This window comes from Mus caroli, unplaced genomic scaffold (genome assembly GCF_978045245.1).
Source record: "Mus caroli unplaced genomic scaffold, Mus_caroli_1 scaffold_10, whole genome shotgun sequence".
NCBI lineage: Eukaryota > Metazoa > Chordata > Mammalia > Rodentia > Muridae > Mus > Mus caroli.
The window spans coordinates 59,668,343-59,694,425 of record NW_028227265.1 but is presented as its reverse complement, the minus strand read 5'-3'; the positions used below and the strand labels follow the sequence as shown (position 1 = coordinate 59,694,425).

Sequence of the window (26,083 nt, the reverse complement as noted above, 5' to 3'; positions counted from 1 at the left end):
AAAAAAAAAAAAAGAATTTTCCTCAAGAAAACAAAGACTAAATTCAAGCCAGTGTGGACACAGTAGAGGAGACGGGAGGTTGCACCCTATCCTGCACCTGATCTGTCATTCCTCATGAGCCATCTTGCAACCTCACCCTGAGTGTAGCTTGGGCCTATGGATCTCCTCACCCCGCGCTGATCTGCTGGGGAAGGAGCTGGCTCCTGTTCTCCAGTGGGTGTAGGGCCAAGGGGAAACCCAGACATGCTCACCTGCTGTATCCCATGGACTGGCAGGGTCTGACAGTCTCTGGGCTCAAGCTGTAGCACACTGCTGCCTCTTCAGTGGATGCTCCTGGCTGCTGAGAGGTCTCTGGGCTGAACAAACAATTTATACACAAACATCCTCTCCTGCAGGAGAGTACACCGCTTGTTCTGTGGGAAATGACCCAGGGAAAGCTCAGACGTTTTAGCTGCACTGCTTTCTCATCTCTTCCTTTGTTCATGTTTTCCTCAAGCCTTCCAGCCCTCCAGAAGCAGAATATTTGCTGATCATCACAAGCTCCTTTGCTGGGCTACTATTTAGGACTCCAACCCCAGGTGTACCCGTCATTTCCCACTCCTGCAGTAGAGGTCAGGACTACAGGGTGAGCTGGGTCTCTTCTATTCACTCCCTTTGATTTTTGTTTGTTTTGTTTTGTTTTTCGAGACAGGTTTTCTCTGTAGCCCTGGTTGTCCTGGAACTCACTCTGTAGACCAGGTTGGCCTCGAACTCAGAAATCCACCTGCCTCTGCCTCCCAAGTGCTGGGATTAAAGGCGTGGGCCACCACGCCGGGCACTCCCTTTGAATAAAGAGTCCTCATTCTTACCCTGCAGAATTTTACACAAAAGCCTCAAGTCTTAGGGTCCCAGTGGGACTACTGAGCAGACAGAACTTCTGTTTCCCTTATGCCATTCCAGCTGTAAGAAACTGAGAGCCAGCAGCTGCATCCCATCCACGCCCATCCTCCCTCCCTCCCACTTGCCCTCCTCTTACTTTTCCTGCCAGTTCAGAGGCCAACACAGTGCATCTTTTCCTCAAAGTAATTCTTCCATTAGAGGGGAAGTTCATGTTGGCAGACAACTAAGCCCTATTGGCATGTCTTATTACCCAAAGCAAGGGCCATGCTCCTGAGGCCTACTTAATCTGTTCGCTTGTGCTAATTACCTGTAATATACTCTTTAACCTGACAGCTGTATGTGGACATCCATCCACTCATGTGGCAAACTCGTCTGTCACAGAAGTGCCACTCCATACTACAAAGGAGCTGCAAGGTAAAGACCACGCAACTGGTACTGCAACACGAAGGCTCATCGTTCCATGGCACACTGCAAAGGACAGCCGGTTTAGAAGACGTGCTGCTGTGCCCACAGAAAGCTTCCCTTCAGAGGCCATGTCTCATCACCCACACAGAGGCAAGGCCCATGCTCCTCTCAAACTCGACTCTGGTTCCACTGTGCCTCTCATTCAGACGCCAAAAGCTGTGTGAACATTTTCTGGCCACATGTGAACTATTCACCCTAGACAGGGCACCAAGACTAAAAGCAAAGAAATGATTCCACCCAAGTGCAGCCTGGGGAGCCACTGACTTTAATTGGGCTTATTGAGCACGGGCAACTTACAGGCAGCTGCACTACTGACAGAAATGTCTGTCCATCTACTGCCAACCAAAACCTACACCATTTTTCTTTGGATAGGCTTTGTCCCACCATTAGTATTTGTACATCTTTGAAAGGAGCTGAGCTTGAAGGTGTTACAACTTTGTTGCCACTCACAGACATTGTTTCCAACAGAAGTTGTTCATAGAATCTATAGGAGCAATGACATCTAAACAGCAAGGGTTTTTTCCTCCAGTAAGATGTCCTTCAAGACACCAAAGGGACCTGCAACTCTGGAAGGCTGCAGCTGTTGACATTTGCAGCATTTTGCACCTTAAGTGTTTCATGTGTTTGAAGCAAACAGGGATAAAAGACTAACCATATTGTTTCCATTCACAAGGCATTTCCCCAACATGAATTAACTTCCTTCCGTGAAAGCCAAGTAAAGACCAATAAAGGGCCTGCCACACACTGCTTACATTTGTAGACACTGTGCCTGGCATGCATTCCTTTGTAACCATATCTTTATGTGGAGAAGGCTTATCCTGTGACAGCTTCTGTTCTTACATGCTTTCACAGGATAAGAATACACTGTAGCACTGTTCACATTCACAGTGTTTCTCACCAGTATGAGCTGTCGGATGTATTTGGAGGAAACAAGGGTAAAGGAATTAGATACTGCTGACACTCATAGGGGTTTTCCACAGCATGAATAGATTTATGTCTCTGAAAGGAACTGTGGCGGCTGAAGGCTTTCCCACATTGTTTGCATTCGTAAGGTTTTTCTCCCGTGTGTGTGCGCTCGTGTAATCGAAGGTAACTGTACCGTATAAAGGCTTTATCACATTGTTTACATTCATAGGGTTTCTCTCCACTATGATTTCTTCCATGCAATCGAAGAGAAGAATGATGTCTGAAGGCTTTCCCACATTCTTTACATTTGTAAGGTTTCTCTCCAGTGTGAGTTATCTCATGTAACCGAAGGGAAGTGTGACGCGTGAAGGCTTTCCCACACTGCTGGCATTCATAGGGCTTCTCTCCTGTGTGAGTTCTTTCGTGCAACCGAAGGGAAGAGTGATGTCTAAAGGCTGTACCACATTGCTTACATTCATAGGGCTTTTCACCGGTGTGAGTTCGTTCATGCATTTGAAGTAAAGAGGGATAAAGGAAGGACTTTCCACACTCCTTACATTTATATGGCCTTTCACTCGTGTGAGTTCGTTCATGCATTTGAAGTAAAGAGGGGTAAATGAAGAGCCTACTACATTGTTTACATTCATAGAATGTTTCTCCACCATGAATAATTTTATGTCTGTGATAGGACGTTTGACATCTGAAGGCTTTCCCACATTGCTTACATTCATAGGGTTTCTCTCCGGTATGAGTTCTCTCATGTAATCGAAGGTAACTGTGACACGTGAAGGCTTTCCCACACTGCTGACATTCATAGGGTTTTTCACCAGTATGAATTCTTTCGTGTAACTGAAGGGCGCTGTGACATCTAAAGGCTTTCCCACACTGCTGACATTTATAGGGTCTCTCTCCTGTGTGAATTCTCTCATGCCTTTGAAGGGAAGTGGAAGAACTCAGAGCTTTCCCACACTGCTGACATTTATAGGGTCTCTCTCCTGTGTGAATTCTCTCATGCCTTTGAAGGGAACTGGAAGAACTCAGAGCTTTCCCACACTGGTTACACGAGTAACATTTTCTTACAGTGTCAGTCCCTCCATGTGTGTAAAGTGAACTGTGGAAACCAGAAGCATTTCCGAATTCCTTGTAGTCACAAACGTTTTGTCCACTGTGGGGTTGGTGACACATTCCAAATGCACTTGGAAAACCAAAGGATTTTACACATACCTCACATTCACAAGGTCCATTCACAGTGTGCGCTCCCATGTGTCCTTGAATACTTGTGAGAGAACTAGAATCGTATGGCTTGTTTCCATATCCCTCCTGCTCATCCAGTAAGTGTTCAGAATCAGATATGACATGCCTATTAAAGGATGAATGAGATGTAAAACCTTCTCACAAACACTATATTCACAGAGCTTAATTTTAGTAGAAAACTTGATGCTTCTACCGAGGTTCGACATAGGGTTGAAGTTTGTGTGACCCTGACTGCCTTCACCCTAAGACCACACCTTCATCGTCTATAATATGCAACTTCCATAAATAAAAAAATTAAAAATAAAAAAAAGAGACAAGCTTGGTGGTACATGTCTTTGATCCCAGTACTCAAGAGGCAAAGGCAGGTGGATACTTGTGAACTAGAGGCCAGCCTGGTCCAGAGTTACATGGTGAGACCCTTTCTCAAAAACAAAAACAACCAAATTAGACTCATTGACTACTTATTATCAAGGTGTAGGTCAGACACTGCTCTCAAGGTGAGGTCGAGTGTACACACTCGGCCACATGTGAATGGTGGGAAACTACATGGATTGATATTTCTACAATATGTCTCCCCAGAGCAATAATCTAACAGTGTTAAATCTCATGATTTAACACTGGGTCCAAGTAGAGTGTGCTGCAAACAGTCAACAGCATTCTTACACTCAAGCACATAGTTTTGCTGACAAATTTCTAATGATGAATAAACTTAAAGTTCTTTTGCTCATTGTTAAATTTATATGGCACATTAAGGTTTCTACAAGAGACAGTTCCTTCCACTTATACATGAAAATTACCTTTGAATTCTTCCAAAATTTTTGCAGTCATCTTCAACATTCTGTTCTTCCCATATATACCCTAAAAAGCAGTCCCAAAAGTTATGATAAATTATTAGAAATTAATAAAAATAAAACTGGATGTGGAGGCATATGCTGTCAACCTCAGCACTCAGAAGGTAGAGGCAAGTGGTGTCTGTGACTTCAAGGTCAGCTGGTTTACACACTGAGACCCCAGCTAGAAAAAGAAAAGGTCAGAAGTTCCTGAAAACCAGGAGGGGGTTAAGGGCACTTACTGTTCTCAAAGAAATATAACTTTGGTTCCCACTTCTCACACTGCTTATTATCACACAACAACCTGAAGCTCCAGCTCTGCCCTCAGATACACACACGCCCCACACTGCCACGCTGCCCTCAGATACACACACGCCCCACACTGCCACGCTGCCCTCAGATACACACACGCCCTACACTGCCACGCTGCCCTCAGATACACACACGCCCCACACTGCCACACTGCCCTCAGATACACACATGCCCCACACTGCCACGCTGCCCTCAGATACACACACGCCCCACACTGCCACACTGCCCTCAGATACACACACGCCCCACACTGCCACACTGCCCTCAGATACACACACGCCCCACACTGTCACGCTGCCCTCAGATACACACACGCCCCACACTGCCACACTGCCCTCCATGGCACTTGCGCTCACATACATGTACATGCTCCAAACCACACAGCATTAGTCACGGCACCTGCGCTCATACACACACATGCCCCAAGCCTGCCCCTATACACACAGGTAATTTAAAATAAATCATTTCTTAAAGGAAGAAAGGGGCTGGAGAAATGGTTCAGGGATTAAGAATATTTACTGTTCTTGTAGAGAACCTAGGTTTGGTTTCTAATACTTGCATGGCAATAAAAGCTACCTGTAAGTCTAGTTCAAGACAATCTGATGCCCTATTCTGGCTTCTGAGGCTCCTACACACATATGGTGCACATACACTCACAAAGGTGCACACAAAAATAATAAAATTATTTTTTAATTTATGAGATGGCTCAGCAGTTAAGAGTACTGACTGCTCTTCCAGAGGTCCCAAGTTCAATTCCCAGCAACCACATGGTGACTCACAACCATCTGTAATGGGATCAGATGCCTTCTTCTGGTGTGTCTGAAGAAAGCAATGGTGTACTCATATACATAAAATAAATAAATAGATCTTAAAATAAAATAATATAAAAGCACTGGGGGCTGGAGAGATGGCTCAGTAGTTAAGAGTCAGTGGACTGGGGGCTGGTGAGATGGCTCAGTGGGTAAGAGCACCCGACTGCTCTTCTGAAGGTCCAGAGTTCATATCCCAGCAACCACATGGTGGCTCACAACCATCCGCAACAAGATCTGGCGCCCTCTTCTGGAATGTCTGAAGACAGCTACAGTGTACTTACATATAATAAATAAATCTTTAAAAAAAAAAAAAAAAAAAAAAGAGTCAGTGGACTGCTCTTCTAGAGGTCCTGAGTTTAATTCCTAGCAACCACATGGTGGCTTACAACCATCTGTAATGGGATCTGATGCCCTCTTCTGGTGTGTCTGATGACAGCTACAGTGTCATATAAATAAATAAACCTTTAAAAAAAAAATCACTGAGAAGTAGTCTCAATATACATTGTAATCATGTCATTTTTCTTAAAATATAAGCCCTGCAAAAACAGAGATTTTCAGTGTGTGTGGTATGGGGGTGCACATGCCACAGAGCACACATAGATGAGAGGACAACTGTGGGAGCTGGCTCTCCCCTCCTATGCCATGGTTCCAGCAGGCCTGCAGAGTGAGTGCCTTTGACATAGTGAGCCATCTCTCCTCCACTATGATGTCACATATTCACCAGATCCTTCCCTTTCTACATCCAAATTGCAGAAGACCATTCCTAACAGGAAAACTAATTTAACCAAGGGAAGGAAAGAAGAGCCTTACCTATGGCAGCGAGGCTCCTGCAGGTCTCCAGCATCACATCTCTGTACAGACTCTTCTGGGAAGGATCCAGCAAAGCCCACTCGTCCTGGGTGAAGTGCACAGCCACGTCCTCAAAGCTCACCAAATCCTAAAACATCCCAAATGTGTGCATAAGAGAACGGCCAGGACTGCAAAGGGATGCTTAGTTGGTAAGATGCTCACATGTGCTACAGTTTCCACACATGTGTTCCATGACAGAGGCACGCTAATGCAAACATTACTGAACAGAAACAGCATGTGATGTAAAAACACTCCTCTCACCGAGTGCCCTGGGGAGGAGGAGGCACAGTTCCTCCTCAAATTCTCATTCTTGTCCTAGACAGTCCGGACACCTGTGCACAAAACAGAGCTGTCTGTCCTTACAGGTCTGTGCACAGAGTGTAAGCTTTTCGGGGTGGAGAGAACAAGATAACGGGAAGGGCTCACAAGTGAAGAATGTCAGTAAGTCCATAATGACAGAGTTATGGATTCGTCTGTTACAAACTCAGACAAACCTTGACGATCAGACCTACTCTCCAAAGACAGCAGACAATGTGTGTAGCGAGCTTCCTGACCAGCGCTACTTCACAATGCTCTCACTACTTGAAAGGGGAGCTGAGCCATAGGCTTCCCGCATCTATGTCTGGCTGCATGAGTGGTGTCACTCAAAGCCAGGCAGTCAGGAGTGATCATGAAGCCTGGAAGGATCAAACACAGCCACTACAATTTAAATCCACTGCTCCTGCCCGTGACCACCAAGAAAGTCATGTTAAGCCATGTCCTTCATAAGGACAGATGTAAAGACATCTGGGAAAGATTAAATAAGGTTACACTTTATATAGCAGAAAAAATAAAAAATTAATTACCTGAGCATGGCAGCCCTAGACTTTGATCTCAGTGTTCAGCAGACAAAGGCAAGTGGATCTCAGAGTGTGAGGCCACCCAAGTATAACAGTGAGTTCTAGACCAATCAGGACTACAAAGTGAGACCCTTTCTCAAAACAAAGTGTCTGTGTGTCTGTGTGTGTGTGTGTGTGTGTCTGTGTGTGTGTGTGTCTGTGTGTAGCGAGGGGTAATTACATTCCTTTACGGGGGCAGGGGTGTGATGTGGAATTCAGAGGACAATCTGGAGGAGTGGGTTTTCTCCCTCCATGTCTGGGTCTGAGGAGAACACAGGGTGTTAGCAGCAGCGGGCATCTACTCTCTAAGCCACCTCATTACTCCTGAACACAGTACTTGGATTTTAACTGAGCAATGCTTCAGCGTGAGAAACTTAAGAGAAAGATGGCCAGGCCTTTTAGAATACACTCAACGTAGCCGCTGTAGCTGCTTTGGGGAATAAACAGAAGGATGGCCTGGTGTCAGCGATCCCGGGCAGACCCTGCCAAACCGTGAGATGCCTGCCCATCATGGGAGGGAAGGGAGGCTGGCAGAAGTGCAGTGCCGGCCGTTTCTGTGAGCTTATCCTTCTAGATTGGCTAAGAGTAACAGCTATTTAGCAACTGTGAAGAATCTTCTCAACAAGAGTGGGCTGTCTTAGCTAAAAGAGTTCAAGAACATACTATGAAAAGGCAAGTTTTAAAAAATTCTCTCTCTGGGCAGTGGTGGCACATGCCTGTAATCCCAGCACTTGGGAGGCAGAAACAGGTGGATTTCTGAGTTCAAGGCCAGCCTGGTCTACAGAGTGAGTTCCAGGACAGCCAGGGCTACACAGAGAAACCCTGTCTTGAAAAAAAAAAAAAAAAAATCTCTCTTAGGAACTGGGGTCTTCAAAATCAAGGCATATTGAAAAGTCAGTTTCACATTATGAACTAACCAGTATCCCGGAGCTCTTGACTCTAGCTGCATATGTATCAAAAGATGGCCTAGTCGGCCATCACTGGAAAGAGAGGCCCATTGGACTTGCAAACTTTATATGCCCCAGTACAGGGCAATGCCAGGGCCAAAAAAATGGGAATGGGTGGGTAGGGAAGTGGGGGGGAGGGTATGGGGGACTTTTGGGATAGCATTGGAAATGAATTGAGGAAAAGATGTAATAAAAAAGAAAAAAAAAAAAGAAAAGTCAGTTTCAGAAAACACCTGAGAAGACCCTCATCTTGAGCCTTGACTTCTCTCTAGGCTCCAGTGAGGGGGACATAAGGGTGAAACAGCAGGAGGAAGGCGGACCCTAAGTCAGCCATCCATAAATCCCTCACAGGTAGCGTTTTCAGCCTTTCTGTTTAGCTCTTCATAGCCAAAGAAATCCGTGAAAAATAACAACCAAATACGAAGTGCATTCTGGAGGCAGACTGCCAATACACAGGTAACAGAATCTTGGTAACAAATACTTTGGAGACACTAAACAAATGGCAAACTGAGCCTGCAACCAAGGAACAGTAACCCTGGAGAAGACAGGCTCATTTCCAGAGGTACTCACTGCACCGGTAAATGCTGTTTCTGAGACAAGGTCTCACTATGTAGCCACAGCTGGAGTGGAACCAATGATTTAGACCATGTTGGCGTCAATCTCCGGTGTCTACCTGCCTCTGCCTCCCCAGTGCTGAGATTAAAGGCAAATGTTCACTTTCTAATGTTATGAAATCACAAAGAATGCAGAGAAAGACAAACATGTGGCTCAAACGTTGGGGAGGGAGAACGGCTTGAGATCAATCTTCTATGAGATTCTTCATTTACTGCACAACCTAACGATGTCATAACCTTGCTGGTGACGTGTGCAAACGCAGAAGCCTACGAAGCTGTAAGAGCTGGAGAGAAGGCTCAGCAGTTAGCATACACTGTTCTTAAAAAGAAGCTGACTCAGCTCCCAGCGACCACAGCAACCTGAAGCTCTAGAGGTCCTGACACCCTCTGACTTCCTTAGACACAAACACACAAATAAACAGGAACAAACAACAATTCTGATTGAAGCTGAGGAAACTAAGCTAAACCATATGCTTGAATGTACAAAAGCCTGGACTCACTCTCCAGTGCCCTAAAAGAAAAACATGCTCAATCTAATACAATATACCATTAACAATGAAGTAGAAAAAATATGATTCTGCCAGTAACTAGAAATATATATGGCAGGAAGGGGTGGAGGGATGGCTCAGAAGAGCACTTGCTGCTCTTGCAGGACCCAGTTTGAGTTCTGGGACCCACACGGCAGCCTACAATCAACAGTAACTTGTTTCGTGAGATCTAGTGTGCCCTCTGGTCTCCACAGGCACCAGCTACGGACACAGTGCACTTACAGTACACTTATATGGCGGCCAAACACTCATGCACATGAAATAAAATAAATCTTTTAAAAATGATCCGGTTGAGGGCCAGGAGTGGTGGAGCATGCTTTTGATCCTAGCACTCTGAAGACACGGACAGACAGATCTCTGTGAATTCAAGGTCAGACTGGTCTACAGAGTTCCAGGACAGCCAGAGCTACATAATAGGAGAATGGATAAACAGAACATGCTGTCAGAGTCCTTTTTTTTTTTTTTTAAAGATTTATTTATTGTTATATGTAAGTACACTGTAGCTGTCCTCAGATACTCCAGAAAAGGGCGCCAGATCTCGTTACGGATGGTTGTGAGCCACCATGTGGTTGCTGGGATTTGAACTCTGGACCTTCGGAAGAGCAGTCGGGTGCTCTTACCCACTGAGCCATCTCACCAGCCCAGAGTCCTTTAATCCTATGAAGGCAATCACTGACAGATCTCTGAGTTTGAGGCTAGCCTCGTCTACACAGCAAGTTCTAGGCCACCCAAAGCTACATAGCAAGACTTTGTAAAACACAGAACATAAAAAGCGGAGGAAGGGATGTTTGGTTTGGTTTGGTTTGGTTTTAAGACAAGGTTTCTCTGTATAGCTCTAGCTGTCTTGGAACTAGATCTATAGACCAGGCAGCTTCGAGCCCAGAGATTTGTCTTCCTTTACTGGTAGCGGGAATAAAGGCATGCACCACCATGGTGTAGCTTGGAATGAGTTTCTTTTCTCTTGCCCTCTCTCTCTCGGTCTTTCTCTCTCTCTCACACACAGCAAGAAAGGGGATTAAGGGTGTTATTAGCATTGAAAAGAAAAAAATAAACTGTTTCCTCAAAATAAATTCCAAGAATCGGGCTGGTGAGATGGCTCAGTGGGTAAGAGCACCCGACTGCTCTTCCGAAGGTCAGGAGTTCAAATCCCAGCAACCACATGGTGGCTCACAACCATCCGTAACGAGATCTGACTCCCTCTTCTGGAGTGTCTGAGGACAGCTACAGTGTACTCACATATAATAAATTAAAAAAAAAAAAAATTCCAAGAATCAACAAAACTCATTGAACCAACAAGATTATAACCAGTAATTCTTAACAAATTATCAAAATGTTTTTTTTTTTTTAAAGATTTATTTATTATATGTAAGTACACTGTAGCTGTCTTCAGACACTCCAGAAGAGGGCGCCAGATCTCATTGCGGATGGTTGTGAGCCACCATGTGGTTGCTGGGATTTGAACTCTGGACCTTCGGAAGAGCAGTCGGGTGCTCTTACCCACTGAGCCATCTCACCAGCCCCAAAATGTTTAAAGATGAGTATAATATCCATCAGCGTCCTGTAAGCCAGCAGTGAGCAGCTGGATAACAATACCCAGTATGGCAACGCAGATAAGAAGAGACATAATGAAATATATACCAATTCAATAAAGTCCTCTAGGTAAGAACTATAATTTTTTAAAAAGATTTTAATTATCTTAAAACCTTTCAAAAAGTTTTATTAAGAGCAAAGAGGAAATACAAATTATAGACATTTCCAAGAAAGGCAATGGGCCTCTTTGAGTAAGAGAATGCCAAGGGGCCTTACTTTGGTTTTTTCACACTTTTTATGCAGATCAGTGTTTTGCCAGCACATATGCGGTGCCTGTGGAGATCAGAGGAGGCCTGGATCTCAAGACTAGTTACAGGAGGTTGTAAATGGCCACCTGAGCACTGGGAACTGAATCAGCATCCTCTGCAAAAAACAACCAGCGCTTTTCACTGCTAAGCCACTTTTAAAGTTTTAAGAGTGTGTGTGTGTGTGTGTGTATGTAGGGGTTCGTGCATTTGAAGGAGGTGCCCTCAGAGGCCAGAAGTGGACATTGGATGCTCTGGTACTGGAGTTATAGGCAGTTGTAAGTCACCAGAGGTGGATGCTGGAAACCAAACTGGTGTCTTTACAAGAGCAATACCCTCTTAAGCACTGAACCATCATTACAGGCTATCCGCCTCATCTTTTTGACAGGGTCTCACGATGTAACCCTGGCTAATCTGGAACTCTGCAGCTATGTAAACCAGGCTAGCCTCAATCTGCCAACCTCTTCCTCCCAAGTGCTGGGTTAAAGGTAGACTGACCAACCAACCCAGCAAGAACTATAATTTTTAACAACAAAAAACAAAACAAAACAAAACCATGCAGGGCAGTGGGAGACAATGCCTTGAATCTTGGCTCTTGGAAGGCAGAGAGAAGCAGGTGGATGGCTATGATTTCAAGGCCAGCCTCTACAGAGTGAGTTTTAGGCCAAAGCAGACCTAACAAAAAACAAAACAAGCAAAAAAGACAACAACAAAACTCCAACCAAACAAAAAACAAACACAAAATAGTGATACCTCATAATTATGGCGATAGGAAGCTTCAGAACTGAACGTCATGTTTCCTCAATCTGCACTAAGATTTAAATAATCACAATATAAATCCTAACAACTTATGAAAAATTAAGAAACCGATTCTCAAGTTTATGTGGAGAGTGGAAAAGAACGAAAATGGTCCACACAATTCCAAAGAAACAGCACACAGACTTAAAGTGTATATATATAGATATTATATCTATATATACATGTTATATACACACATATATAATACACACACATATATATGTGTGTGTGTACCTTTTTTTGACAAAGTAGCAAAGGAAACGCAACAAAGGGCGGAATAGCAAAAGGTTATTGGCAGAACCGATGTCTATAGACAAGAAATTAAATAGAGTTTCACAATATTGGGGCTGGAGAGATGGTTTAATGGTTGGGAAAACTGGCTGCTCTTCCAGAGGACCTGGGTTCAATTCCTAGTACCAACATGGCAGCTCAACAACAGTTCCAGAGGATCTGACATCCTCACAAAGACATACATTTTGGCAAAATACCAATGCACAAAAAATAATATTTTTTTAAAGTTTAAAATTCACAGTATTAACTCAAGTTGAATGCTTTGACCTAAATGTTACATGAAAATTCAGAACTTCTAGAAAGCAGCAGAAACTAGATGACCTATTACAACCTTCTGATGAGATACCCAAAGCAGGTCTGTATAAAACGCCTGCCCCAGACAGAGCACCGACTTTTTCCTGCGCAAGGCGGAGCCTCCGCAACGAGGCTCAGCGCTCTGCGCAGGCGCGGACCACGGACCACGGAGACGAGGACACAGGGCCCAGCTCCACACAGCAATGAATGCCGCTGCCGCCCCGTCCCAGCCTCCGGGAGGATCCACCACAGCTGACAGGGACAGCGGCCCTTGCTCACCATGGCGCGGCTTCCGGACTCGCCTGCGCTCTCCTCACAGGTCCCGGCAGCGGCGCTCACAGCACAACACACCGCACCTCCCTGTGCCGCGGAGCCGAGCCACAGTATGGCGGCCGAGAAGAACCCGCCTCTCGCCGGTCTCCAGTAGTCCTGATTAGACGGCATGGTTCGAGGATCTGATTGGCTAGCAAAGCCTGAGTGACACTAGCTTCCAAAGCCGAAGTGTGGGATTCAAATAACAGCCATAGCCCCGCCCTCCTTGCTTCTAAGCAGAACTTGCTTCTCCCTGGTAAAGCAGTACTCCATCACCCAGTCGTCACTGTGCACACGCTCACTGTACATACCGAGTGCTCATTGCAGCAATCCTGCTGCCTCACAATTAGAAAGGTGCTCAGCTCAGTTATAATTAGAAGGTCAAATTATAACTGGACCTGATGTTCTCCAGGCATCAGGAATTTGAGTAAGGAACATCTATGGTTTATACATCTGTCCCAGGTTGCACATTAACACAAGTATTCATTTCCTCTATTTTCATAGCATGTGTTGTTCTTTCAGTTGAGATCTCTATCCAGCCGGGCAGTGCGGGCAGTGGTGGCACACACCTTTAATTCCAGCACTTGGGAGGCAGAGGCAGGCAGATTCCTGAGTTCGAGGCCAGCGTGGTCTACAGAGTGAGTTTCAGGACAGCCAAGGCTACACCAGAAACCCTGTCTTGAAAAAAACAAGGACTGGTGAGATGGCTCTGTGGGTAAGAGCACCCGACTGCTCTTCCGAAGGTCCAGAGTTCAAATCCCAGCAACCACATGGTGGCTCACAACCATCCACAACGAGATCTGGCGCCCTCTTCTGGAGTGTCTGAAGACAGCTACAGTGTACTTATATATAATAAAGAAAGAAAGAAAGAAAAAAAGAAAAAAACAAAACAAAACAAAAAAAAAAAGCCAAAAACCTCTCTATCCTTCCATCTCACCCCCATTTCTCCTCTCCAGGCCTCTACAGACATTCTAATTTAAACAAAAGCAAAAAATAAATTTAAAAAATTGAAGACGTGGGTCAAGGAAATGACTTAGTAGGTTAAGCCTGAACATAGTAGAAGAAGACGACCAACTCAGGAAAGTTGTCCTCTGGCCTCCACAAGTGTGTTCTTCACACACACATAAATAGACACAGACACACACACACACACACACACACACACACACACGTACATAGCCACTAAATCATCAGAACATTTTATTATTTAATTTTTGGTTTTTCGAGTTAGAGAGTTTCTCTGTGTAGCCCTAGCTATCCTTTTTTTTTTTTTTTTTTTTTTTTTTGGTTTTGTTTTTTTCCAAGACAGGGTTTCTCTGTATAGCCCTGGCTATCCTAGAACTCACTCTGTAGATCAGGCTAATCTCAAACACAGAGGTCTACCTGCCTATGCTTCACGGGTGCTGGGATTAAAGGCGTTCACCCATTTTTACTAAAGAAGAAGCTGGGGCGGGGGGAGTACTGGCAGTAGAAACAATAAGAAGGAAAAACACAGCAAAGCTAATGGAGTCAATGAACAGATCAGTGAGTGGTGTTCAGTCGTGTAATGATTAGTCTTTATTGTCAACGTGATGGGAGCAACCCTCCAGCATGTATGTAAGGGTGTTTCTAAATAGGGTAGTTGAGATAGGAAGGCTCTTCCTAAAAGTGGGCAGTATCATTACCTGGACCACAATCAAGGACCGACTGAAAAGAGGGAAAGAGCTGAGGGCATGGGAGCACTTTCTGCACTTTCTGCTCTTGTAGAGAACGTGTTTGGTTTACACACACACACACACACACACACACACACACACGCCCGTTGGCTCTTAACTTCCTGTAAATCCAGCTCCAGGGGATGCAATTCCTTCTTCTGAGCGCCTTCATCGCTCATGCATACTGAATCACCCATACATGTAAATAAAAAGAAATGTTTTAAAATTATCATTATAGAATATCTTTTCTCCTCCTATGATGGTTCTGATTCTCCCTCTTTAAGATCTCAAATATCTCTGAATTATAACTATTCCTAAGACAAGATATAATATAATAAAAAGAACATACCTAGGAGCCAAAGTTAAAACTCCATGTTAGCGCCAGCTAACCGTCCATGAGAACCAGCTCTCTATAACCTCTTCATACTTTAAGAGAGGACCTCACTCTGTACCCAAGGCTAGCCTCCAACTCACAGGAGACCACTCTGTACCCAAGGCTGGCCTCCAACTCACAGGAGACCACTCTGTACCCAAGGCTGGCCTCCAACTCACAGGAGACCACTCTGTACCCAAGGCTGGCCTCCAACTCACAGGAGACCACTCTGTACCCAAGGCTGGCCTCCAACTCACAGGAGACCACTCTGTACCCAAGGCTGGCCTCCAACTCACAGGAGACCACTCTGTACCCAAGGCTGGCCTCCAACTCACAGGAGACCACTCTGTACCCAAGGCTGGCCTCCAACTCACAGGAGACCACTCTATACCGAAGGCTGGCCTCCAACTCACAGGAGACCACTCTGTACCCAAGGCTGGCCTCCAACTCACAGGAGACCACTCTATACCGAAGGCTGGCCTCCAACTCACAGGAGACCACTCTATACTGAAGGCTGGCCTCCAACTCACAGGAGACCACTCTGTACCCAAGGCTGGCCTCCAACTCACAGGAGACCACTCTGTACCCAAGGCTGGCCTCCAACCCACAGGAGACCACTCTGTACCCAAGGCTGGCCTCCAACTCACAGGAAACCACTGGTCTCTGCTTCTCCTGTCTCCATAACCTCTTGGCTTTAGTTAGTCTGGGAACTTTTGAATTATGTTTGGCTGACAAAAGTGAATCCATGCTTGTTGTCTTTTAAGCAGAGGCTGGACTCAAATTCATGATCCTCCTGCTTCAGTCATCCAAGTCCTGAGATTACAGGTGTACACTACCATACCCTGTGTTGTTTATTTTTTGTTTTTTGGTTGTTTGGTTGGTTTTGTTGTTGTTGTTGTTTTATTTTTTGATTGATGTTTGTTTGTTTGAGTCAAGGTTTCATCATGTAAATATGGCTGTTTTGGAGCTGTGTAGACCAGGCTAGCTCTGTTTACACAGAGATCCACCTGCCTCAGCCTCCTTAGTGCTGAGATTAAAGGCATGCACTACCACACCAGGCCATCCTTGTCTAATTTCTTTTTTTTTTTTAAGATTTTTATTTATTTATTATATGTAAGTACACTGTAGCTGTCTTCAGACACTCCAGAAGAGGGTGCCAGATCTCGTTACGGATGGTTGTGAGCCACCATGTGGTTGCTGGGATTTGAACTCTGGACCTTCGGAAGAGCAGTCGGGTGCTCTTACCCACTGAGCCATCTCACCAGCCCCCTTGTCTAATTTCAATTCAGGAAACATTCTCTGTCATCTCTGGACAGTTCTCTCTGGAGACCTGGCTGATTAGTCAGCTGCTGGGTTGGGGTTGATTGGCCACCAGAGTCCTTCATTATCAGAATGAGATCTGTCCTAATTCATCGGCTATGATTCTACAGTGGGAAACAGACAGAAACACGTGTTTAATTCCCTGTATCCAATGACAACTCACAAACACCTGTCATTCCAGATCCAAGCGTCCCTATATCTCTTTTGGTCTTTGAAGGTCCCAGGCACACACATGATGAATAGGCTTACATGCAGGCAAAACAGTACTACACATGCAATAAAATTAAATTTAAAAATTCAGTCTTGGGAGCTGGAGAGATGGCTCAGCTAATACTGGATGCTCTTCCAGAAAACCCAGGTTCAATTCCCAGCAATCACATGGTGGAACACAATTGTCTGTAACTCTCATTCCAGGGGATCTGACACTCTCACACCAATGAACATAAGTAAAATAAAATAAAAGTTTTTAATAAAAAAAAAACAGGTTTTCTAAAATGCCTAATGTCTCTTTAAAAAATAGTCTCTCTAAAATACCCAAAGTCTCAGATCTACAGTATTCTGTAAAATTAAAAAGCAACTTAAATACTTTCTTACTCCAAAATCGGGACTCAGTCACAGTCTGAAAGGAACCAAACCAAAATTCAACAGTGCAAAATAATTCAGCGCTTAATGTCTGGGACTCACAGTGCTACATGCGGCTCTGAAGGGCCTCAGCAACCTCACGGTTCTGTTACCCACAGCACATGCTGCCTACCTCCCAACCTCAAGCCAGCTCCACACTACACCAGATGCTGTCATTGGCAGTCGTCCTATCTTATCTCCAACATGCTGAATTGCACCCCACCAGTGACCTCTCCCAGCTGCATGTTGGGAACTCTATGCTTGACAGAGTGCTAAGCCTCATCTGCCCTCTATGAGCCATTCATGCCATCAGAACCAGTAACTCTTACATATTACCAAGTTCATCTGACAGTGTGGGATGCAGCCTTGGTCCCCTCTGAACCACAGCTTCAGTGACATGACCCTGAAGAAAGAATGCTCCCAGGATATTTCACATTAATGATACTGTTCTCTTTTCTTTCTTCCTTTCTTTTTCAGAGTCAAGGACTGAATTCCTGTTCTCTTCTTTATCACCACTAATTTCTCAGCTCCATCTACCCAGCATTAGTTATCTCAGTAAAGCCCAATTTTGACTTTAGTAGTTCTGTCTCTTAATAACAACCACTGGTTCTTCAGCCTCAACTGACCAGAAGTACAAATTCTTAATTCAAAAAAATCACATGAACAACTGTGATAGGGTCTTTACTTCCCTCTGAGACCTGACAAGCCAGGCCTCCACTGTCTGCATTACCCTCAGCATTATCTCCAAACTTGCCACAATAGCTCATTAATCTCTGAACACTCACAGGCTTTCAAGATCAAAGTCCCAAAACAACATGGTAAGGTCTGTTGAAGCAATACCCCACACCTGGTACTGATCTCTACTGTGTCTCTATAGTTGCAGTAGTAATACATCATGACTAAACACAGCTTGGGAAGGAAAGGGTTTGTTTGCCTTACATGTCCCAGGTCACAGTCAATTGAGAGAAGCTAAGGCTAGAAACCCCTGTGACCCTAAAGGGATGGCAGGCGATTCCTCCAGTTCCCAGACACTGGGCTCCTGGCACAATGCTGCAGCCCTCAAAGATTTGTGGCTTTCAGTCAAGTAAGGGCAATGCCCCAAGGCCCTTCACAAGTAGACCTGTGGTCATGTAGACTCAAGACAGATCTCCATTTTAATGAGGTACCTAAAGGCCTGGAGGAAGGCTTAGCCAATAAACTCCCCTTCCCAGACACCCCTCCTGCAAAAGGTATTTAACCCCAGGCCGGCCCTGAGAAGTGGGGTATGGTTTTACTCATCCACTTTGTGCTACGACAATAATTGCCTTAAAACCATGGACTGCCTCTTTTCATCAGGATCTGCAGTGGGGAGCAATGGAGAAGCTTTTGCCTAAAGAGCTGCCATCTAATCTCCAGTGGAAGGCCTCTCTGCACTCCCAGCCACCACCAAGACTAAACCCACCACCGCCAACAAGCCAAGTACCTATCCCCCTGGGACCAGCCGAAGCTCCTTTCTTTCCCCCTTGGCCCCGGGCTAGATCCAGCCCATGGGCCCCCACTCTGTTCTCAGCTCTTCCAAGGCTCCCAGCAGCACCTGGGGGTCTGAGAGCCTGAGAAGCAGACAGTCCTGGCCTCTTTGCAGTCCTAGGAACTCCTGAGCCAGCTCTGGCTGTCCCCGAGACTTCAGACTGCACTTCCCCAACCCCAGAGTGATGTTCTGAGGCTTCCCCAGTCAAACTTCCTATGTCCTGCCTCCCTGAGTGGCCGAGCCCTATATCAGAGAAGATGTGGACCCTACTAATCCTACAGCAGGTAGGTCCAGAATATGGTTTTTTAACTCTCAGGCTCACAAGATCAAGGAAAATGTATAAAAGAATGGTTTAAAACTGAGTACTGCATAGATGGCTCAGTGATTAAGAGTGCTTTCCAATCCTGCAGAGGACTTGAATTCCTGTAGCTTTAGATTTTTTCTCAACCCTAATTTTAATAATAGTTCTTAAATGCTTTAACCTCCCTCCAACCAACTAGTGTTGGAGGTTGGTTATAATGCTTTGAATCTGCGTGTCCAGACACTGAAGGTCCTGATCAATAAAGATGCAAACAGCCATAGGCTGGGCACAGGGCAGGACACTTATAGTAGCGTGGGAGAAGATGCAGAGAGGAACGAGAGAGGGGTGCACTATGACTCGAGGAAGAAGAATGGGACAAAATAGCAACAGGAGATAAAGCCAATCAATATGAGATTTCAGGTAAATGGCCTTTAGGGTGGCAGGGGAAGGTTTAGGAATGTCCAGCCTTTGAGGTAGCCAAGACATTTTAAAACTAAGCTAGTGTGTGTGTGTGTGTGTGTGTGTGTGTGTGTGTGTGTGTTTCATCCCAGGATCAAAAGATAGTTCCTGGGTGGTGTGCATGTACAATCTTCCAGGAGTCAAAGTGGTGAAGCGAAACTCACTGCAACACACCAGAGGTAGTGGAAAAGGAAGGTTATTAGGATATAAGGGAAGTGTACCTGTTTAGAAATTGTTCTTTGAAGCAAATCCCATCTGCGTTGTGAGGAAATCAGTAGTTCAGTTCATAGAAGTCAGGAGCAGCGAACACTTCATAAATACACCAGCAGTCCAGTTCAGTAGTGTTGGTATAGCAAACAGGAATCAGCAGTGGTGGGCAACCTAGTAGAAATAGTCAGGTCTCAGCTGAATTGGCATGAGTCAGCAAGAGTTACCAGGACCACCAGGGACACCAGAAGTTATTTGCTGTGCTCTCAACAAAATATAGAACAGTGAAGACTTGAGACCAAGAAGCGTTGCAGAGCTAGCTATGTGAGCAAGCCAAGCCCCGACCACTGTCAGTTGAGTCCTTTCTATACTCCCTTCAACATTAAACAGCATCGTGTCCTCCATGGGTCTCGACTCACCACATGTCTTGCCTCAGTACATGAATCTGTCTTAGCAAAATTCCACGTGAGTCTTTATCAGCTGATATAACTCTGCCAAACAGCCTGAGTCCAAGGAAACTGCTAGAAGCCAGGGGAACATCACAAGAAGTTTTTTGGTGTGTTTCTATGGACAAATAGAACTCAAAACGCACGTGAGGTGAACCAACACATGCGTGTCATTAGCGAAGTGTCCTTCATCACGCGTCCTTTCACGTGCCTGCTATAGCCTTCCACCTGTGTCTGATTCAGGAAAACTTCCCTTCATGTGTTTGCCGCAGCCAAACACCGCCTGACAAAACTGACTTTTCCAGAGAAACCAGAAGTTTCCATTCCAGGTTCCAGCACACTCCTCAGGCTGCTGACCCATAACTACACTACAGTGGAATTCTTACGCTCTTCTGGCCGTTTCAGACCCCTGAATACATCTGGGATACATTCACACAGAAATGCGCGCGCGCACACACACACACACACACACACACACAAATGAAAATAAAAACTTTAAGAAATCTAAGCAGAGGGCTGGTGAGATGGCTCAGTGGGTAAGGGCACCCGACTGCTCTTCCGAAGGTCCAGAGTTCAAATCCCAGCAACCCCGTGGTGGCTCACAACCATCCACAACGAGATCTGGCGCCCTCTTCTGGAGTGTCTGAAGACAGCTACAGTGTACTTATATATAATAAATAAATCTTTAAAAAAAAAAAAAGAAATCTAAGCAGAAAAAAATAAAAAAAAAATAAAAGAAATCTAAGCAGAGGCAAAGCATGGTGGTGCACGCCTATAATTCCAGCACTCACGAGACAGAAGATGGTAGATCTCTGTGAGTTCAAGGCCAGCTTGGTCTATATAGCAAGCTGTAGTCCATCCTGAAATATTAATGTGACCTGTCTTAAAATAAAATAAATAAATCAAGTTTAAAACTAGGAGAGATGGTTCAGTGGATTAAGTGATTGTGATACAATCCTTAGAACTTGAGTTTAGATGTCTAGCCCTAATCAAAGAATGGTAGCATACTTGAATCCCATCGGTGGGGAGGTAGAGACAGGAGAATTCCTTAGGCTTGGTAATCTAAACAAATCAGTGTGTCCTGTATTCAGAACCAGTCTCAACAACAACAACAAAGGTGTAAGCAATTAAGGAAGAATCATAAAGTAGGGTCTGCAACCAACAGACAAGAACATTATATTTAACAGCATATTGACAGGTAAACTTAGATGTTACATTATGATACAGTGTAATTTAAATTTATTTCTCAGTTTGATAACTTTGTTATGTTGCTCTCACACCGAACAAAAAGAAATTTGTATAGTAAAAAATTGTCCTATGGTCAAAATATTTATTATTTCATTTTATACACACACACACACACATATATATATATATATATATATATATATATATATGAGTGTTTTGACTGCATGTTGTGTACCACGTGTGTGCCTAGTGTCTAAGGAGGCACTGGGAGGTAGAGGTAGGTAGATCTCTGAGTTCAAGACCAGCTTGGTCTACAGAGTAAGTTCAAAGACAGCCAGCACTAAACAGAGAAACCCTGCTTCAAAACCCACCTCCTCCAACAAAAGATTTTTTGTATTGTATGAGTGCTTTGCTCTCATGTATATCTGTGTACCACATGTGTCCCTGGTACCTTTGGAGGTCAGAAGAGGGCATGGGATCCTCTGGAACTAGAATTACAGATAGTTATGAGACACAGTGTAGCTGGGAAGTGAACAGAAGTCTTTTTGTTTGTTTGTTTGTTTTTGTTTTGTTGTTTTTCAAGACAGGGTTTCTCTATGTAGCTCTGGCACTCACTCTGTAGACCAGGCTGGCCTGGAACTCAGAAATCCACCTGCCTCTGCCTCCCAAGTGCCGGGGATTAAAGGTGTGTGCTACCACTGCTCAGCCAGAAGTTCTTTGTAACAGTAGTAAGTGCTCCTAACTGCTAAGCCATCTCTCCAGCCCTTTTTTTAAAAAGATTTATTTATTTATTTTATGTATATGAGTACATTGTAGCTGTACAGATGGTTGTAAGCCATCATGTGGTTGCTGGGAATTGAACTCAGGACCTCTGCTCACTCCAGCCCTGCTCACTCTGGCCCAAAGATTTATCATTATATATAAAAGTACATTGTAGCTGTCTTCAGACACACCAGAAGAAGGTGTCAGATCTCATTATGGATGGTGGTGAGCCACTATGTAGTTGCTGGGATTTGAACTCAGGATCTTCAGAAGAGCAGTCAGTGCTCTTACCCACTGAGCCATCTTACCAGACCTCTCCAGCTTTTTTTTTTTTTTTTTTTTTTTTTTTAAATATGGGTACACTGTAGCTGTCTTCAGATACCCTAGAAGAGAGCATCAGATCTCACTACGGATGGTTGTGAGCCACCATGTGGTTGCTGGGCTTTGAACTCAGGACCTTCAGAAGAGCAATCAGTGCTCTTAACTGTTGAGCCATCTCTCCAGTCCTACCCCTCCAGCTCTTAAAACAAAATTTTATGATTAAAATAAGAAAAAAAGGTACCCTACTTTTGGAACTTGTTCCTGCTGTACAAAAGCTCTGACTTCTGTGTTTTTCTTAAGCTTCCACTCATAATCTTATAGTAAAAGCCCTTTCTAAACTCAAAAATGAAAGAAAGAAGGAAGAAGAGAGAGGAACCCTTGCTGCAGATTGACAAGAGAAACAATACCTTGCACTTAATGGGTGAATACATTATTCAAATATGTATCCCTTCACCTTATACCTTTGAGGCAGGATCACTCCCTGCTGTAGAATCTGGAGCTAGGCAACCACCCAGCGAGCATCAGAGGGTATCTTACTGTCTCTGTCTCTCACAGCACTGGGTCACAATTGGCTTGTTCAGACACACACCTGGATTTTCACTTTGTATATTATTTTTATTCATTCTTTTTTTTGTTTTTGTTTTTTTGTTTTTTGTGACAGGGTTTCTCTGTGTAGTCCTGGCTGTCCTGGAACTCACTCTGTAGGCCAGGATGGCCTCGAACTCAGAAATCCACCTGCCTCTGCCTCCCAAGTGCTGGGAGTATAGGTGTACACCACTACTTCCCAGCCCTTTTATTTTTTTTAAAGATTTATTTAATATTATACATAAGTACAGTGTAGCTGTCTTCTGACACACCAGAAGAGGGCATCAGATCTCATTACATGTGGTTCTGGGATTTGAACTCAGGACCTTCGGAAGAGCAGTCAGTGCTCTTACCCGCTAAGCCATCTTGACAGCCCTCAGCTTTTATTTTTAATTTTCAAAAATATTCACTCACTTTTATGTGAGTGTACCACATCCATGCGGGTGCTCATAAAGATCTGAAAGGGTGTCACATTCACCCTACCTCACCCTGCAAACTGAACCCAGGTCCTCTACAAGAGCAGTATATGCTCTTAACCACTAGACATCTCTCAGGCCACTATGTGGCTTTATGAGAATGGTCCCCAAAGGCTTGGTAGAATAGTTTGGGATGGATTAGAAGAGGTGGCCTTGTTGGCAGACATGTGTCACTAGTAATGGGGGGGTTCTTTGAGGTTTCAAAAGATGAGATTCCCAGTGTCCCTTGTCTGTCTTCTAGTTGCAGATCAAGATGGGATAGCTCTTATCTATCCTTTCTGCCATGCCTTTATTCCATCACCATGAGTTCTAACTCTCTCAAACTATAGACTCAATTAAATGCATTCTTTTATGTTGCCTTGGTCAGAAATAGAAAAGTAACTAATACACCCTATGTTTTGTTTTTCTGTATATATGTTTGTGTGTATGTATAGTCATGTGTATATTCAAAATATATGCCCACAAATGCACATGCCACATGTGTGTGGAGATCATATGACCACCTCAGTTTTAAGAGTTGTAATACATTACATCATCTCCAAACATGAGGTAGATCTTGTTCATCAAAGAGACAGGACACCCTTTACCAAGCAGAGCAAGATGGTCACCCTGGGATTCCCACCACAGATGTCAGATGGCTCACACATGATTGCTTGTCCTATCATCTATGGCAGGAAGCATGCAGCCACCACTACAGCAGGAAAGCATATCACTCTCCACCACAGGGAGAGCTAGCCATAACGGGATTACCCACAGATGTTCTCCCTCACACGAACCAGCCTCAGGCCCAGTCTCAGCGCCCAGGAAGGGAGCAGGCACTTACCTCTCCCTTTATTTGGTTTTATCAGTCCCATTGTGCAGGCACCATTTATGCTGTGTAACAATATTCCTACAGAGATGTGGACAAACATGAACTCACCCCAGAGATGACAGATGAATGTAATAAAAACACTGAAGTTTTGCCGGGCTTGGTGGCACACGCCTTTAATCTCAGCACTCGGAAGGCAGAGGCAGGCGGATTTCTGAGTTCGAGGCCAGCCTGGTCTACAAAGTGAGTTCCAGGACAGTCAGGGCTACACAGAGAAACTCTGTCTCGAAAAACAAACCAAATCAAAACCAAACCAAACCAAACCAAAAAAACACTGAAGTTCAAGTTAATGAATCAGAGAGTTTACTGGAGTTATTGCAGGAATATGGCTTAGGGGCTGCTTAAACTTGGCTGGCAAGGATGACTGAGAGGTAGGTGTGTCACTGAAGGCACACCCCCAAATGGTGATCACTCCAAACTGCAAACCTAGAGTTCTCCGCCCCACTTGCAATGAACTTGTCTGCCGAATAACCTTGGGGAGAAGTGAGCCTTCTGCACCTGCGAAGTTTTCAGGAATTTCTTCAGCCTCTGAATTATTTCCTGGGTCTTAATGGACCTCTCTGTAGAGTCAGGCAGTGAGCAGGCTCAGAGGGCAAGAGCATTTGCTGCCAAGCCCAAGGATTGGAGATTGATCCCCTGGGGTGGGATAGAGGGAAGAGAAGAAAGGAGACAAGGCCTGCCTTTAGAACTTCCTTAGTCCTCTTATCAAACTTTCCTCCAGTCATTTCAACTGAGAGAAAATCACTATGCAACAGCAGGCTGCGGTCAGGGGGCTGTGTGGGTTTTTCTATTTGTTTGTTTTTACAAACAATGAAACCCAGGGTTTCAAGAATGCTAAGCAATGAGTTCGAGGCCAGCCTGGTCTACAAAGTGAGTGCCAGGACAGCCAGGGCTACACAGAGAAACCCTGTCTCAAAAAAAAAAAAAAAAAAGAAAAAGCCGGGCGTGGTGGCGCACTCCTTTAATCCCAGCACTCGGGAGGCAGAGGCAGGTGGATTTCTGAGTTCGAGGCCAGCCTGGTCTACAAAGTGAGTGCCAGGACAGCCAGGGCTACACAGAGAAACCCTGTCTCAAAAAACAAACAAACAAAAAAAAACCCCAAAAAAACAAAAAGAATGCTAGGCAAGCACTCTAACACTGAACTAGCCAACACTTTTATTATTTTTTTAAGTCTGGAAAAAGTCTCCTTAAGTTCTCGGATGAACTTGAAGTTGTCATCTTCCTACTTCAGCTTTGCTTATAAATGAGATGCCGGGCACTACCAAGCAAAATAACATTGAAAAAGAATAAAAATGATCTATGTTGGATCTGGTAGGGTTGCCAGCACTCACAAGTCAGAGGCAGCAGCCACTGTGAGCACTGACTGCTCTTCCAGAGGATCTATATTTAATTCCCAGAACCCACACTCACAACTGTAACTCCAAATCCAGGATTCAGACACATTCTTTTTTTTTTTTTACCCGCCCCTACCTCAGACGCATTCTTAAGGCCCCTGTAGGAACTGCGCGCGCGCGCACACACACACACACACACTCTCTCTCTCTCTCACACACACATACATACTTATATATTTTTTAAATCTTCAAAACCTTCTCATGGCTGTGTTCAAATAACAGTACTTGTACAGAATAGTTGGATAAAACATCATAGTACATTTCATAAGTGCCTAATTTTCCATTTATGTTAATGTGACCTTGTGTACTTATTACCGTATGGCTTGCATGGAAAAGGCACCCTCAACGCTACCTTGCGAAAGCTCCGCCTCCTCCCAAACCAGCCCTCAAAAGGTCCCAAGTCCTAAAGCTCGTATCTTTGGGTAAGCTTTTCTCCTGCCCGAACGGAGGCTCTTTCCTAGATAGATGCCCGAAAAGTTGCTGAGAAGCGACGGGCTCTTCCGTTTCAGAGTCTCTTGCTGATGTCAATCCCGCCCTGCCCGTCTACATCTTTTGCGTTCTTAGTCCGCCGCGGCCGACCTTAGCAAGCTGATTTGGACCTTTGGTACCTTCTTTGTCATGGTGGCGCCCTGAACAGACACTTGTGTTAACCCATCTAACGCTTTACCTAGACGCTTCCTATTCCTGAGGCCCACTCATGGTGGTGCTCAGACCTCACCGGAAGTAATAGACCGGAA

The 26,083-nt window shown here is 44.7% G+C and overlaps 1 protein-coding gene and 1 long non-coding RNA gene across 2 annotated transcripts; both read right to left on the bottom strand.

The window, feature by feature from the left end:
- Window positions 1-12,956, bottom strand: LOC110299572 (uncharacterized). Its single transcript, XM_021169286.2, has 4 exons — window positions 12,792-12,956; window positions 6,269-6,395; window positions 4,302-4,362; window positions 1-3,610 (listed from the first exon to the last, which is right to left on the bottom strand). The coding sequence occupies exons 1-4, from the start codon at window positions 12,954-12,956 to the stop codon at window positions 2,239-2,241; spliced, it is 1,725 nt and encodes a 574-aa protein (XP_021024945.2). The 3' UTR covers window positions 1-2,238.
- A 3,113-nt stretch (window positions 12,957-16,069) lies between these two features.
- LOC147002392 (uncharacterized) lies at window positions 16,070-26,056 on the bottom strand. Its single transcript, XR_015048638.1, has 3 exons — window positions 26,014-26,056; window positions 19,321-19,480; window positions 16,070-16,315 (listed from the first exon to the last, which is right to left on the bottom strand). It is a non-coding gene; the product is annotated as an uncharacterized LOC147002392 (long non-coding RNA).
- Window positions 26,057-26,083: the final 27 nt, after the last annotated feature.

Excerpts from the sequence above, each read along its gene's own strand:
- LOC110299572 (XM_021169286.2), bottom strand. The coding sequence starts at position 12,956 with ATGCCGTCTAATCAGGACTACTGGAGACCGGCGAGAGGCGGGTTCTTC. Across the intron at positions 4,363-6,268 it reads CAGGAGCCTCGCTGCCATAG|GGTATATATGGGAAGAACAG; the intron begins GTAAGGCTCTTC and ends ACTGCTTTTTAG. Across the intron at positions 3,611-4,301 it reads AATTTTGGAAGAATTCAAAG|GCATGTCATATCTGATTCTG; the intron begins GTAATTTTCATG and ends ATCCTTTAATAG.